Source organism: Arvicola amphibius, chromosome 11 (assembly GCF_903992535.2).
Source record: "Arvicola amphibius chromosome 11, mArvAmp1.2, whole genome shotgun sequence".
Classification (NCBI taxonomy): domain Eukaryota; kingdom Metazoa; phylum Chordata; class Mammalia; order Rodentia; family Cricetidae; genus Arvicola; species Arvicola amphibius.
Genome location: NC_052057.2, coordinates 95,961,955 through 95,978,198, shown reverse-complemented (window position 1 = coordinate 95,978,198; position 16,244 = coordinate 95,961,955). Strand labels below are relative to the sequence as shown.

Below are 16,244 nucleotides of genomic sequence, written 5' to 3'. Positions count from 1 at the left end.
AGGGCACGCGGTCCCTGCGCCCGGGCAGCTGCCGTGAGCTCACGCCCTGAAATAGCCCCGGGGGCCCCAGCCACAGCTGCCACGATCCCGGCTGCACTCAGAGGAAGCACTGAGCCCCCGCCCAAGGGTCCTGTCCCCTCTGCTGGACCAAGATTTTAACAAGCCCTCAATTTTCCTTCCGACGGCTGGCCCAGGGGAAGAGGGGAGGCGGGGCCAGGACCCAAGAGGGGCGGACCGGAGGGGTGGTCGCAAAGAGGCGGCCGCGCCCCCGCGACCGTGCAGTGCTTTCTGCCCCTACAAGGTTTGGGCCTTGGTGTGGGGAGGGGTCCCTGGTCACCCGGCTTCCGCCCGTTCCCTCCCCGCCTTTTAGGCGCCCGCGCTGCTGGAACACACCCCAGTCCCTCTCCTTCCTCCTGACCTGTCCCCCCACGTGCATCCAGTGCTCGCATACAGCCCAGTCTACCCAGTCTTCACAGCCCGCCTGTCGGCCCCACCCGCAACTGCAGCCATGGACCCATCAAAGAAGAAGATGCAGATGCTGAAACTGGACAAGGAGGAAGTGCCATCGACCGCGCGGAACAGGCCGAAGCTGACAAAAAGCAAGCTGAGGGACCGATGCAAGCAGTGTGGGTCCCGTGTAACCTCCCCTGCTCTCCTCAAGCCTTGTGTCTGCTCTCCAAGGCCTTCCTTTCAATGTGGGGAGCTGGGTCTTCACATGACCCTTCAGAGCTCAGCCCTAACTATATCTTTTAACCCCACCCCCAGGAGTCCCCAGTTCCCACTCCTGTCTTTACAAGCTGCAGAGGGTCCTTGCATCGCCTCCCAGGGCCTCCCAACCCTGCTAACTGTACTGTCTCTCCTTCTCACCCAACAATCTCCAAGTGTCTCCTACACACACACACACACACACACACACACACAACAATCCTTCCCAGACCACTGCCTTCCTTGCCTCCAGGGCCTGACCCAGACCTGGCTGAGCATGTCTTCCCTCTTCCACAGCTGGAGGAAGAGCAGCAGCCCTTCCAGAAGAAGCTGAAGGGGACAGAGGATGAGGTGGAAAAGTATTCTGAGTCTGTGAAGGATGCTCCAGGAGAACGTGGGAGCATCCGGAAGAAGGCCAAACCGACGTGAGTGTGGCTTTGGGGACGTCTGATGACACTGGGACACTGGCTAGGAGCCCCAGGCATGAGCGTGAAGGGAGAAAGGGACCAAGGTCTCTAGCACCAGAAACAGTTTCCTCTCTATAACACCAGCTAGGAACAGGGTTAACAACACAAGTAACCGCAAGACCTGGGTAAACCACAAAACCCTACTACATCCCCTCAGGACTCAGCCTTGTAATTCCCTTGGGTTCCAGCCCTTAGAATGTACAGTGATCGACTGGGTGAGTCACTGAGGGTGGGAGGTGAGAATTTACCATTCCCCCCCCCTTGATTCATCCTCCCTCTGAGCATGAAGAGGAGGAGACAGCAGCCACATTTGGGGGGTTTGAGGGCTGGGGTTGAATGTGGGGAGCTAGCGGGCAGGACAGGGAGAGAGTTCCGGCGCTAAGGGGCCGCAGTTAGGAATTCCCCACCCTGACCTCTGGCCCCAGCAGGGCTGCTGCCCTGGAGCCTCAGCTCAGGTTCTAATGGCTCCTCATTTACCCTTGTTAAGCTGTCAACCTCAGGCCCAGGCCAGGCCACAGGGCAGAGGGACAGGGCCACAACTGCCAAGGCTCCACTTGGCAGGCTCCACTTACCCTGAGGTTTGCCTGCCCATCCCCAGCCAGACTTCTCTGCTTCCTGCCGCTCCCCACTGGCGTCCTCAGGCAGGGTGATCACAGGACTGTGCATGAGGCACTGCCACCATTCCCTGCCTCAGTTTCTGGTTTGGGATTTAAGATGAGTCTGTAATTAGGCCTGGGGGGTGAGTAACACAAGTGTGGTCTGAACACCGAGATGGCACTGGGGCTGCTCTTTCTCTATTTCCCCGCGCCCACATAGCTGGGTTTCTTTGACCTCTAGTCTCCAGGTTGGGTTCTCTACCAGCGCTGGCATTTGGGAGGGAACTGACCAGCAGCTGCTAGCAAAGTTGACCCTGGGCATCTGGTACTCTATAAATAACCAAGGCTCAGTGCAGCTGGAGGCAAGACTGGAAACCCAAGGAGCTTGGTGGGGGGCAGGGGGGGCAGGGACAGTTGGGGAAGCAGGCAGCCCTGCCAGCATAAATAGGAAAAGCAGCCCAATTTTATAGTGTTACCTTGAACACGGCGGTTAACTTACACAGTGCCTCAGTTTCTCTTCTCTGTTTGCCGTTCAGCCAGTGACTATTGTGACTATCCTGTAGTGGAGAAGAGCCTGCATCCACAGCTTAGGAAAGCAGACATGACAGATATCAGTCTTGGATGACCCCAGGACTTCTGAAGCTTGTCAGGCCGTATTATACAGGCCCATAGGCAGTCACTGTTACCCTACCACAATCATCTCTCTAGAGTAAACCCCAGCGTCCCCCAGAGTCATTCTCCCCTGTGCTGTCTCCAGTGTTTCCACACTGAGTCACTGGGCCCTGTGCCCACTATGGACTCTTGTTCTAGGTGGCCAAACTCTGGGTACTGAAGGCACCTGGAGGACAAGCCATAAGCCGCTTTCTATATATGGTGATGTTTCCCAGGGCCTCCCTCTGTGCCAGCCTTGCCCCTTCCCCCCCCCGCTCTTCCCCTTCACTCCCCCTTCCCAGCTCTTCCCCTTCACCCCCCTTCCCAACTCTTCCCCTGCACCCCCCTTCCCAGCTCTTCCCCTTCACTCCCCCTTCCCAGCTCTTCCCCTTCACCCCCCTTCCCAGCTCTTCCCCTTCACTCCCCCTTCCCAGCTCTTCCCCTTCACCCCCCTTCCCAGCTCTTCCCCTTCACTCCCCCTTCCCCTCCACTAGTCCCATCCCTTCTTTTTGGTCTTAAATCTCAACAGGGGTCTCTGGTTTTGTCTTGGAGAATGAGACACGGCTATCTAACCTATCTAACGTGAAGGGAGGACTCTGAGCAGGCAATGCGTTTAGAATGTTACCTGCAGAGAACGTCCCTCTTTCCCATAGGCGGCTTAAAGTGGGGAGGAGCTGGGGAGATGGTTCAGTGGTTAAGAGCTCTTGCTGCTCTTTCAGAGGGCCTGGATTCAGTTCCTGGTGGTTCACAAGCATATGGGTACTAGGCACACATGCAGCGCACATACGTGTGGGCAAAACAATGATACATATAAAATAAAATCAATACTTTTTTTTTTTTTAAGGCACAAGAGTCCCAAGCCCCTTGGAGGTCTCAGTTCAGTGAATCTAGCATGGGGTCGAAAACCTGCCTTAGTTTCATGAGCTTCCCGCCTGGTCCAGTGGGTTAACAGCGCGTCTGCTGTGATTGTTAGTTCCGGTTTGTGAAGGAGGAAACTGAGGCTTAGAGAGGCCAAAAGTGCTGCCCAAGGTCACTTAACAAGTGTGGAGTGGCCGAGCCGCGGCTCAAAGACGACAGTGCGCGTAAAAACCACACCGCTGTTGTCATCTTCCCTTATGGGCCGTCTTGCCCCGCCCCGCCCTGCCTCTCTTTCTCAGGGTAGCCTGGGTTTCCATGGACCTTCTCCAAAACCTTTAAGGTTTTGCTTCCATATTCAGAGTCTGAGTCTCATCACTTGCATTCCCTCCTCCTGCCCCCCACTGTCACCTTGGCAGGGAGCCCCTTGCTGTTGCCACAGCTCCCTACAGGCCCGGCTTGCCTTTTTGGATTGCCTTGCTGAGAGTCTGCCTGGCAACTGGTGATATCACAGAACCTTGATTCTGTGATTGGCTGCTTTTTTAGCAGCGGCAAAGTCTAGTTGTACTGTTTCTTCCCAATTCCTTCTTACCTGAGCCAGGGTCTGCTTTGTAGGACAGAGCTGCCCCAGACTTAGGTGTTAACATTTGGAGTGGTCTCTCTCAAGGGAGTTATAGGAACTACCATGTATAGTGCCAGAAGAGGCAGCACCTCGGGAGAACGGAGCTTGGGAGGGGCGGGGATGCAGGTTTTCACCTAAGCAGAACATTATTGTTCAGATGGGTGGGAGGGGGAAGATACGGTGACCACACAGAAACCAGAAAGCTAAGATTCAGAAGAACTGTGCTGTTCTTGGAGCTTAGCTGATGCTCATTAAGACACACAAAGCCTTTTGCCCTCTGCCCTCTGACCCACAGGCTGAAGCAGATGTGGCCTCCCTGAACCGCCGCATCCAGCTAGTAGAGGAGGAGTTGGATCGGGCGCAGGAGCGCCTGGCTACAGCCCTGCAAAAGCTGGAGGAGGCTGAGAAAGCGGCTGATGAGAGCGAGAGGTGGGGGAGGGGGCCCTGGAGGGAGGCAGGTCAGGGGCTCCAGAGGGAGGGGCCTGCCTCTGCTGGGACTGACCCCGCGTGAACTCCTCCCCCTGCTTCTCAGAGGAATGAAGGTCATTGAAAACCGGGCCATGAAGGATGAGGAAAAGATGGAGCTGCAGGAGATGCAGCTGAAGGAGGCCAAGCACATCGCCGAGGACTCAGACCGCAAATATGAAGAGGTGCCGGCCTTGCCCCGCTTTGTTTCACCCGCAGTCCCCAAAGTTCCCGGCAGTTGCCACTGACCTGCTTCTCCCTCCCACGTTCCCTCAGGTGGCCAGGAAGCTGGTGATCCTGGAAGGAGAGCTGGAGCGCTCTGAAGAGAGGGCTGAGGTGGCCGAGAGGTAAGGATACCCTGGGGGGCCGGAAGGGGACAGTAAACAGCTAAGGGCTCGGCACTGTGCACAGTGGTCAGGCAGTTCCCCGGGCCAGAGGCCACAGGGGCAGGCCTTATCCACTGATCTATGCCTGCTGCCCCCCAGCCGAGCCAGGCAGCTGGAGGAGGAGCTTCGAACCATGGACCAGGCCCTCAAGTCGCTGATAGCCTCTGAGGAGGAGGTAGTAACCTCTCTGGGCCTTTCTAGGCAATGGCACCTTTTTCTCACCTCACATCTCACCTCGGCTCAGCATCTCAGGCTTCTGTCTCTCTCCTGCAGTAGGGATTGGGGGGGAGGGGATAAGGCTTCCAAACTCAGCCTGCTGTCACTCTCACCACTTGGCTCTTCTCTTTTCTCTTCCACCCCTCCCCCACTGTGCCACCCCCCCCCCACCCTCCACCCCTGTCTCACCTCACTGTGCCTTCACGCTCCATCCTGCCACACACCCCTGCAGTAAATGTGGGGACCTAGAGGAAGAGCTGAAAATTGTTACCAACAACTTGAAATCCCTGGAAGCCCAAGCGGACAAGGTAGAAGGGGCAGAGGGGCAGTGAGGACTGGGTCTTGGGGTCATGCCGGGCGGAGAAGAGGGCTTAGGTAGGGAGGGCTAGGTGCTTAATGAAGGTCAGCAGGAGCCCGTGGGGTTCACGGGGAGCTCCAGGGTTCAGGGTGCAGGAAGCAGTTCACTGACGGCATGTGTGTGTCTCTTAAAAGTATTCCACCAAAGAGGACAAGTATGAAGAGGAGATCAAACTTCTGGAGGAGAAGCTGAAGGAGGTGAGATTGCCCCTGGTGGGAAACTGGGGGTTTGAGACGAGAAAGAGGGGTGAGTGCTGGGAGGAAGGCCTTGCTTGACCGCGTCTCCAATCCGTCTTTACTGCAGGCTGAGACCCGAGCAGAGTTTGCTGAAAGATCTGTGGCAAAGTTGGAGAAGACCATCGATGACCTAGAAGGTAAAAAGGACGCCCCTCAGCCTGCCCCTTATCTCACTGTATTTGTTAATTACCCAGGGTCTGCAGACCCACAACCCAAGGAATTATGACAGGACACTCCAGTGCTTTTCTGGGTTTAGAATGAATGATTATCTGAAAAGTTAAAACCAGGTTGATGGGGCTATAGAGCTGGCTCGGTGGTTAAGAGCACTGGCTGCTCCTCCAGAGGACCCGGGCTTGAGTCCCAGCATCTACATGGTGGTTCACCAGCTTCTGTAACACCCTCTGTGTATCCCTGACTATCCTGGACCTCAGTAGGCCAGGCTGGCTTCGAACAGAGATCCACTTGCCTGTGCCTTCGGAGTGTTGGGATTAAAGGTGTGCGCCACCACTGCCCGGCACATTTTTTTTTTTTAATCTAAAAAAGAAAACATGTTCCTGGGCTTGGAAGAGTGGCTCAGTGGGTAAAGCATGTCCCACAAACGTGAGAACATGAATTCCGAAACCCAGAAATGCGTGTAAAAGCTAGACACAGTAGCCGGTGTCTGCAGTCCCAACACTCCTACCTTGGAGGAGAGGAAATGGGGGTGGAGACAGGAGGATGGCTAGAAGCGCAACTGGCCTGGCATGCGAAGTGATGATAAAACTTGGTCTCAAACAGGATAGAAGTTAAGGACCAACGTCAGAGTTGACCTTTGACATCCACACAAACACTATAGCATGTACACACACATATCATTATATATTTACACAATTTTCAGAATTGGATTTCTGAGGGCTGGAGTGGTAGGTCACATGGGAGGTGAAGAGAAAGAGAGAAGAAGAAAGAAACATAAACAAGCAGCATATAGACCCTACTCCAAATGATTGTTTTCACTGGACAGGATCTTATTCTGTAGACCAGGCTGGCCTCAAAACTGTGGCAATCCCTTGGAATCTGGCTCCACAATGCTGGGATTACAGGCTTGGGCCACCAGCTCCTTCATGCTGATCTGCCGGTCTTGCATAACACTAGTGTAGCAAATGCCACCACTAAGGACAATGCAATGGTCTTATTGCAGATGCCCCACCCCCTTGTGCTGGGGATGGAACCCACAGCCTTGTATGTTCTAGACCTGAGCTCTGCCACAGGCCTGTCTGCAGCCACAAGCCTTCTTTACTGAATACAGAGATATTTGATTTTTTTTTTTTTAAATTTGGTGCTGGGGATTGAACCTAGGGCTTCATACATGGTAGGCAAGTTCTTTACCACTGAGCTATATCCCCAACCACTATTTGATCAAATGTCAGGATTTACACAATACTGTTAATGGAAGATGCTACTTTGAGCTAGCCTTAGCAAAACCAGAAATCCAGGTATCTGCTAGTCTGTGGTTACTGCTGTTGTCAACAAAGGTCGCCTTTCTCTTTTATTCTGATAACCTTTTACTTCCATTAATCCCCATGTCTCCTGTTTCCAATCTTCTCAGGCAAGCAGGATTTTATCTCCAACTGTAGGACTTTAGACTTTCCTGGCCAGCACCCTTTCTTTCCCTCTTAAGCTTGCATGGCTGCCTGCTCAGAGCACTGCCCACAGGCTACTGGGAGATGCTGCAGCGGGAGAGAGAAGTTGGGGTGCGGAGGACAAAAAGAAGCCAGGGGAGAGAAAGGGGAAGAGGAAGCCCTGACTGCCATCTGGCCTGTCCTCTGGCCTCTCTCTTCCGTTCATCTCTCTGATTCTATTTTCCATTTCATCACCTCTCCCTCCTTTCCTCCTCCCCTCCTCCATCTCCTCCTCCCCTCTCCCATCTCCTCTCCCCATGCTCCCTCCTCCACCCCCGTGCTCCCTTCTCTCCTCCTCCCGTCCTCCATCTCCTCCCCCATGCTCCCTCCTCTCCTCCTCCCCTCTTCCATCTCTTCCTCCCCCCACCTCCTCCCCCTCTGTGCTCCTTCCTCTCCTCCTCCCCTCCTCCATCTCCTCCCCCATGCTCCCTCCTCTCCTCCTCCTCTTTGGACTCCCTAGATGAGGTCTATGCACAGAAGATGAAGTACAAGGCCATCAGCGAGGAGCTGGACAACGCGCTCAATGACATCACCTCCCTCTGAGTCCATACCACTGTGGCCACTGCAGGCCCCTTCTCGTCTCTTTTTCCATTCTCTTTGAGGGAGCGGGGGCAGCCAAGAGGAGCACAAATTGGCAACATTGCATAGCCAGGCCGAGGGCAGCTGAGGGAGCATGCCTATCATTTCTGTCACCTACTCTGGCACTGGCTTCCCCCTGCTGTCTATCCACCATCCACTGACCTCCCTCCTCCTCTACTACTTAATAAACTCTGAACTCGGTCTCCATGCTGTTTTCCTGCCCCCCCAGAGAGTCCCCCATCATCACTGTCAAAGCACTGTTTACTCCTGAGACCCTGGCTTTTACCAACGTCCTTGGTCTTGTGACACTCAGCCCCCCCCGCGCAGAACACTGGCCCACACAGATCCTTCTGCATGGCACCCCAGCCTGTCACTTCCTGATAATCCATGCATGTGATATAAGTGGGTCCATCGAGCACAGCCTCCCTTCCCCTCTGCAGCCCATCACTGACCTTGGAGCACTTAACTGGGATTCTGGAATCTGATGGAATGGCTGGAAGGGAGATGGGGTAGTGAGGCACAGGGGAGGGGCTGGAAGGTCAGAAAAGGTCCAGTGAAGTCGAAAAAGTATTGGATCTCAGCAAGAGGGGCTTTCACAGCAACTGCAGGTCTGTTTTCTGTCCCAATTCTGTCTGTCTGACCCTCCATTTCCTGACTGAACCTTTGTCCTCCCTTCTGTTTTCAATTTTCCTGAACCTTCTAAAGGAAGGCCGCCTGTTTACCTCCCCAGGCCACTGATGCCACCCCAGCCTTTTGTGTCCAGTCGGTCTACCCATTTGCCCCAGGTCCACAAAGTGTCTCCTAACATGTTTCTGTATGTGTTGCCATCCCTGTCCTTGGTTCCCTCCCTCCTGTTCCTGCTTCCCGTTTCCCCTCCCCCACCTCACCTGTTGCTTCCCCTCACAGAGACTTTGGCTAGTGCCAAGGAAGAGAATGTGGAGATTCACCAGACCTTGGACCAGACCCTTCTGGAACTCAACAACCTGTAAGGGCTGGCCCTGCTGCCTACCAGACTGTCTAGTTCCCTGCTCAGGCCAATAAACTGATGTTCCTGGCATGCCAGGGCCCTTTTAAGCCTTTTTTTGGTTGGCAGTAGTGCTGGGAGGGGCCCTGAATGGGCAGGGCCTGGCTCCCATCCCTGCAGTGGGATCCCCTTTGTAATGGGAGTTCTGAGGTGTAGGTCCGAGACTCGGCAAACAACCCTGTGTAGCGGTTCCCTAGCAGGTAGGAAACTGTCCTGGCCTCTAGTCCTCACAGGGCAGAGCTGCCATCCATGGCCCAGCTCTGCTTCAACAGTCACTGGGCCAGACATTCTAGAGGCAAAACTTCAAAAAGGGGCAGATGTTCCAACAGGGTACAAGCCCAAAAGGCTCACTCCGTGTGACTAAGCCAACCATCTGACTCAAACTGCTCTGTGTTCTTGCCCCAACAAGGTCCATATTCTAATCCTGAAAAATGCCACGTTAGCCAGAAAGAGACACTGTGTGAGCAAAGAACTGGAAATGGAAGAGGTTGTTTTGGGTTTAGGGGTCAGGCCAGTATCATCCCAAGGTCCTCAGAGGGTTAGGAAAAAGCCATGCATGATGGTGCAGGTCCTGTAGTCTTGATCCAGTCTAAGCCACCACAAAGACTGCCTAGAAGGGAAAAGAGGGGCTGGGAATAGGTGAAAGGTAGTAATGAAGATGGAACATTGGAAGCAAGGAGTCGGAGTAGTGAAGGGGCCATGAGCAAGGAAAGCAGGCAGATTCTAAAATCTGAAAGTGGGCATGTTCTGCTTGAGAAAGCCATGAAGAACATAGCCCCCTCACACCTGGGCTAACACATAAAGTTCTTGGACAACCCTGCCTCGGGGACTGTAAGTGTGTCATCTTGTGGGAGTTGTTTCTTCCTCCAGCAGCCATGGGAAATTAATAGAACATCCTTTTGATTCAAGGACAAAGGCAACTTATACGTGTTTTATTAGAAATATTTATTTTAAAAATAATCAGGATGAGCCAGGCATGATGGTGCATGCCTGTAATCCCAGCAGTCAAGGGGCTGAGACAGGAGGATGGAGCGTTCAAGGGAAGGGGCTAGAAGCTTAGTCATTGGTAGAACACTTGCCTAGTCAGAGCAAGAGACTGGGTTCAAACTCCATTACCCACACACTCAGTTCAAGGCCAGCCTGGCCTCCATAGTAAGATCAAGGGGTGTATTGTTTAGTAGTAGAGCATTTGACTGCATAGTAAGAACAAGAATTGCCAGGCAGTGCTGGTGCACACCTTTATAATTCCAGCACTCAGGAGGCAGAGGCATTCAGATCACTGTTTGAGGCCAGCCTGGTCTACAGAGCTAGTTCCAATACAGGGCTACAGAGAAACCCTGTCTCAAAAAACAAAACAAACAAAAAAAGCAAGAATTGAGTCCAGGCAGGCTTGGCTTTTCACTATAAGATCCCATTACAGTACTTTACGGAAAAGAAGAAAAGTTAAAAAGGCGAGGAAGGTTCCTTAGTGGTTAAAAGGAGTTGTGTGATGGATGGACAGGACAAGGTTTCCAGGATCCTCTAGCTGGCTTCTCATTAGGCTCCAGTCTCTGCCATTTCTGCTGGGCTGTAGCTAGCTCCATCTTTGGTCTCACTTCTGTGCCTATAGAACAGAGAACTAGAATCAGAAAGCCAGCCCTGAATGAGCTCATTGGCAGTCCTGGAATTCTGGGTTCTACAAAAGAGGCTGTGCCAAGGGAGGACCATAGATACCTGTTCTGCCTCAGCTGTATGAGGAAGGCCACGCTGGTGGCAGCAAAGAGAATGCCAAACACCAAGGCTAGGATGTCACCTAGGAGAAAGGAGGGGCTGCTTCAGAAAGTGGGTTTCCCTCCAAGTTGGCTTCCTATACTCCTGACTCTTTGCCCGAGTGAGTGCTCAGGCAGCCCCCAGGGCTTCAGTCTCCAGGGCAGGCCAGCTGGAGGTTGGAGGTGGAGAGCAGAAGGGTAAGAAAAGCACAGGTTTCCCCCCAGTAGCTAGGTGAAAGAGGTGTTCGGGGAGAGAGGGGCATCTCAGGAGAGTTCTGAGGCCTCATCCTGATAAACTAAACCAGTGGGTACAGATCTATCTACCTGATCTAGCATTGGCTTAGGGCCATTTATTCTGCCGAAAAATAAAATCCTAGCTGCTAGACTGAATGATACTAAAGGGTGCTCCCCACCATCAGGAACAAGAGGGACCCCAACTCACCAGCAGCAAGGCAGGAATTCGTGTGGACTGAAGAGAAAAAGGAGACATTAGAGCCGGGCCCATGAGTACCTGTGACAGGGCTGTAGCACAAAATGAAGACACGGGAAGAGGAGGGACCCATGGCTAGGGGACCTGGCAACATGGGCCATCAGACAACTATGCACCTGGCTCAGGGCTGCTGTCCACTTCCGCAGGGAAAGAAGCCTCAATCATTCGCCCATTCAAAAGTTGTGTGGCTCGGAAATTCCGTTGTAGCCGAGAATCATGAGGTCCCCACAGGGAAACAGAGAGAGTATGGAGCTGGGAGAGGGAGGGCCGGTAGATAGTACAAGACAAAAAGGAGCAAGGGGTCCCCAGCCCTCTGTCTCCCTTCACGACATGGCCCCTTGACTCGCCCTTATCTCCTCCTACGTTCCCATTTCCCAACGCCCCGTGTCATTACCGCACCCCACTCTTACCTGCTTCGCGCTCAGCTTCACTGTCTGATTGAACACAGTCCAGATGACCCCCTGGCTGCAGGGAGGTGTGGTTAGAGACCCTTCATATCGGTAGTAGCGGCTGAGGTCCGAGGGCAGCAACGCGGAGATATCCAGACCTGGGATCTCGATCTGTGTGCCTGTGGAGAGGGTCTGTGTTGAGGTCTCACCTAGATCATGTGGCCCTGGAAGCTCCGGGCAGACGCCTAGGTTCACTGCTTCTCACTATGTGTGGTTGATCCAAAAGGAGGTGAAGGGTTTTGGGCAATTAGAGGAGGCCTTGTGCTGCTGAGCCATTTCTCCAGTCCCAAGAAAAGAGCTCATCAGCCCTCCTCGAGGCCTTCAGTCTTCATTCAGGACTCAACCCAGATTGGAATCAAAGGAGAAAGTGGAGCTAGGATGTAGGTCACTGGTGGAGATCCTGTATTCTATCTAGTGAGCACACACACGTAGAATAACTTGTAAATACATTTAATATTTGTAACTATAAAAGACGGACACAAATGCGGGCGGTGGTGGCGCACGCCTTTAATCCCAGCACTTGGGAGGCAGAGGCAGGATCTCTGTGAGTTCAAGTCCAGCCTGGTCTACAGAGTGAGTTCCAGGACAGCCAGAGCTCCACAGTGAAACCCTGTCTTGAAAAACAAAACAAAAACAACAACAACAAAAAAAAAACCAAAACACAAAAAAGACACAAAGCTCTATGTGTTTTAGTTTATCAAAAACCTAAAAGTCTAGTAAGTTGAGATTTAAAATAACTCAGTCATTGAGAAGAGAGCTAACTTTTCAGCTAAAGTGGGTTTTCAGTGCCAGACCTAGGGTGTCACACATGCTCTCTCTCTGCCGTCAAGCTATACCCCTAGCCTTTCAGAGACACGGTCTCTGGCTAGCTTCCAACTTGGTGTGTAGCCAGCCTCCCAAGCACTATGGATTGCAGGCATGCTCTGCCGTGACCTGCTCTCAAACATTTACAAACAAAATGTTTGATGTTCATACATGGTAGTCAGTTTAGCTTTTCACACTCAATCCTATGCTTGAAACATTAAACATTTTTTCCTCTCTACTTTATTTATTGTTGTGTTTGTTTGTTTTTGAGACGGTCTCACTATACACTCCTGGCTGGCCTGGAACTCATTATGTAGACCAGGTTGGCCTTGAACTAAAGGCACATGCCACCATGCCCAGCCTCAACTTGGCTTTTTCGTCTAATTGTATCTTCTGTTTGGTTTTGATTTCTAATTGAGGACAGTAGTTTCCCTGTTCCCATTCGTCTCTCAGCAGTTTCGCCATCGTTACCAATCTCAGAGCCAGTTCACCCTCAACTCCTTCCTTATCTCCATCCTCAGATGGGCAGCTCCTGAGGGAGCCACAAACTGACCTTCCTCTGCAATTTCTCCCAAATGCGACAGCAGCTGTTCATAGGCATCGTTCTCCTCTGGGCTCTCCTGCAGGGGTGGGCATGGGGTACAGTACAGGGCAGATTGACCACAGTTAGAGGCCTGAACATGGGGTAGGTTTCCTGTAGTCTTTCCCCATTCCTCACCTCTGATGATGCTGGGAAAATATAAAAATCTGATTATTCAAATTCTGTTATTCTTGCTTTGCAAATGAATTAGCTTGGTGTCCTGGATTTTAATGGCAAACTGAAGGAGGATGCTTGGCCCCTCAGGGATCTGGGCCCTGCTCACTTTCATAGTGTCCCTTGTCATTATTTCCACATATACTCCATGGTCTCCCGAAGAAAACCATAATAGGTTTTGTACTTGTGTTGCCTCTGTATTCGCTTTAATGATTCATGAGTTTGACTCTTGGAGTGGAGTCCTGCATGCTATATCTAAGGCACTTGTCTGGCTCGATGCTGTGAACTTCACACTAGTGAGGTTTACAGGCCTGGCATCTCCTCACTTCCTGGCTCCCTCCTACCATGGCAAGCACGTTCTTGATAGTTAAGGGTACACAGAGGTCAGTGAACACTGCATTTCATGACGGGGACCTGATGGCTCACAGAAGTAGCCGAGAAATGCCTCTTCCCCAGGCCATTTGTTGCATGTGGCATTCCCTGAAATGGTCCATACTGTCTTTGATCATGATGGTCTCTGTGCAACAGCCCTCCTTGTTTCCCACCGGTGAAGGATTTAAGTTTCACCTCCTCCTTGACCACTGTTTTAGTGTTCTTCGTTTATGACTGTCAAGTCAGCCTTTGCCCTATGGGCTCCTTAAAGGAAGCCCTCTTGTACCCTGCTTCCTGGTTCCCTGCTGCTGCTGAATGAACAAAGGCGTGAATGGAGCAGACAGCTAATTGACCAGCTTGAGAATGCTGGAATGGAGTCCCTGCTAACAAGATGCACCGAACCCATGGGATAGGAGTGTCAAGTGTGGTACCTGCAGAAAGGCAGCCAAAACGGCCAGGCCCCCAGGGCGACCCAAGGCTTCATGAAGCTCGGAGAAAGCAGTACTGAGGTGAACCACATGGATCTAGAGAGGGTTTAAGGGTCAGAATGAGCCCAGTGCTCCGATCACATCCTCTTTGTTCCTCTCCGGGACAGCCCAATGCCCACCTCAGCAGGGTAACGGTGGCCATTCACAGTATGCTCTGAGCCCGGGTGATCTGAAGTTCCCCAGTGTAAGTGCAACTGCAGAGCCCGGTATTCCTGCCCTGGTCCCAGAGCCATCTTCAGCCCAGGTGGCAGAGTCAGCTGTACTGCGTGGGGAGTGCAAGGGAGCGATGTCTACCCACCCGTGAGCGCCAGCAGAACCCCCCAAGCACGGCTGAATTGCCACTCCCCTCCGTAGGTCCCGCCCCAGACACCTCACCGGTGTGGCCATTATTCCGCAGGCTCAGTTCCGGGAGAGGTTGGAGCTCGTAGCCGAGTAGTTCCAGGGGGGGCAGGGCGCGGCAGAACGAGGTGAGCTCTGGGCGGATGTCTATAGGGGACTGAAATCGGCCGGCACAGGCTGGGGACACCTGGGGCCAGAGTAGAGTGCCTGGGATGAGAGAAAAAGGTGCACGAAGTCAGATGATTAGGACAAGAACCGTTAGGATAAGCAGGGGGTGGAGTCAGGAAGCTTAGAGGCGGGAGTGGGGTGGAGGGTGGGGTCAGAGACGTGGGTCCAGAGTAGAGCTTGTATTGGAGGTGGCGGGAGGCGAGGGGGGGGGATCAATAGGGTTGGACTCCAAGATTAGGTGTGTGTAGGAGGTGGGTGTCTTACCTCTATAGCTCCAAAGACCGTGGCCACCCCCTGTATAAATGAGAAGAATTAATAAGCTCACTCTTACAGCCCAGTCAGTGCCCAGAATGAAAGAGATTCCCTCCGGCTCTGGTAGGGCCTCACAGACCCGGCTGTTTCACAAGAGTGTGCAGGTAATGAATGAAGAAAGCTAGGCACAAAGCACGGTGTCCTGCCACCAACTGTGACTCGGCCTCTGGGGAGTGACCAGCAGACCAGCAAATGCTAGGGTCTGCAGAGCAGCTTCAATTAGCAGATCCAAGCCTGCAGGTGGTCCTTTTCCCTTTACTCGGCTCACTTTCCTCTTTTTCCTGTCTCCAGCGTTCCCAAAGTCCCTAACTTAGAGCCAAGTGTGGTGGCGCACACCTGAAATCCTAGAACTCAGCGGTAGAGACAGGTAGATGGCAGAAAATAATTCAAGACCAACCCAATCTATACGATAAGACCCCCGTCTCACCCCTCACCTCCCCCCACCCCCAAAGAAACAAATCAAAGTTCCTCCGCCTGTTGATTGGTTCTTCCTTCACTGAAAATTGTGACAGTTGTATGCTCTCTATACGTCCTCTGGGACCCCCTCTTCTCTACTCTTCACTTCTCTTCTCTTCTCTTCTTTCCTCTCCTCTCCTTTCCTCTCCTCCTCTCCTCGTCTTACTCTTTTCTCTCTCTCTGCATTTCCCCCCTCTCTGTCTATTCCTCAGTTCTAGTTCCTCTTCAGCTTCCTCCCTTCTTCTTTGCCATCTCTCCCAGTTATTCCCCCCTTTAGGGAGAAGGGCTGCCTATTAGAGCGCAGTGTCCTTCCTGCATGCTTTGCTAGGGTTGGGATGTGGGGAGGGGAGGCCTAAAACTATCTGAGCCTCAGTTTGGAAGCTGATGACCACTTACCTTTTCCATCCTCGTGGGAGCCATGACTGTCCTCGTGGGAGCCATGACCGTCCTCAGGAGCCTCAACAGTGGGTAGATCCTCTAACTTCGGGGAATCCACCTTTTCAGCTTCAGTATTAACTTCAGGTGGAGCCTCTCCAGGTGCATCCTCTTCACTGGGCAGATCCTCCACGCCCAGATCATCTTCCCCAGATGAACTTTCTCCCAAGGAGGGCTCCCCCTGCAATCCGGACAGGCCCTGGGGATGAGCAGACACTAGGGGCAGCAGAAACAGCAGCAGCAGCAGCAGCAGCAGCAGCAGCACAGTAGGGGCTGGGATCAACAAAGAGGGCCAGGGTCTGGGGCCCAGGGAAGCCATGCGACTGACTGGGGTGTCCCAGGACACGGTGTGGAGTGTACGGGCTGTACGTGCATCGGAAATAGGAGCCGGGTTGGGGGAGGAGCAAGCCTTGAGGGGAGCAGGCTGACTCACGGAATGCCCTTTTGCAGAGATGGAGCCAAAGTCCCACAGGTCTGCCTGGCCCTGTGCCCCCCTCCCCGATATCAAAGCCTGGACACAGGTTGGGTAAGAGGTAGGGTTGGGGCGAGAGGCAGGTGTGTTCACAGGCAGAAGGTTATCGGAATCACCAGCTCAGCTTGGAGCCCAAGGC

General features: G+C 53.1%; 2 protein-coding genes across 2 annotated transcripts; one reads left to right on the top strand and one right to left on the bottom strand.

Moving 5' to 3' along the window:
• Positions 1-508: 508 nt before the first annotated feature.
• Tpm2 (tropomyosin 2) lies at positions 509-8,842 on the top strand. The gene is given in 10 exon segments (XM_042055975.1): positions 509-556; positions 559-624; positions 1,003-1,134; positions 4,192-4,325; positions 4,429-4,546; positions 4,638-4,708; positions 4,847-4,922; positions 5,456-5,518; positions 5,625-5,694; positions 8,701-8,842. Coding segments are annotated over 10 exon segments (861 nt in total). The 3' UTR covers positions 8,784-8,842.
• A 900-nt stretch (positions 8,843-9,742) lies between these two features.
• Ca9 (carbonic anhydrase 9) lies at positions 9,743-15,967 on the bottom strand. Its single transcript, XM_038347608.2, has 11 exons — positions 15,616-15,967; positions 14,695-14,724; positions 14,299-14,469; positions 14,043-14,185; positions 13,867-13,959; positions 12,863-12,929; positions 11,467-11,624; positions 11,173-11,308; positions 11,009-11,035; positions 10,532-10,610; positions 9,743-10,421 (listed from the first exon to the last, which is right to left on the bottom strand). The coding sequence occupies exons 1-11, from the start codon at positions 15,950-15,952 to the stop codon at positions 10,355-10,357; spliced, it is 1,308 nt and encodes a 435-aa protein (XP_038203536.1). The 5' UTR covers positions 15,953-15,967; the 3' UTR covers positions 9,743-10,354.
• Positions 15,968-16,244: the final 277 nt, after the last annotated feature.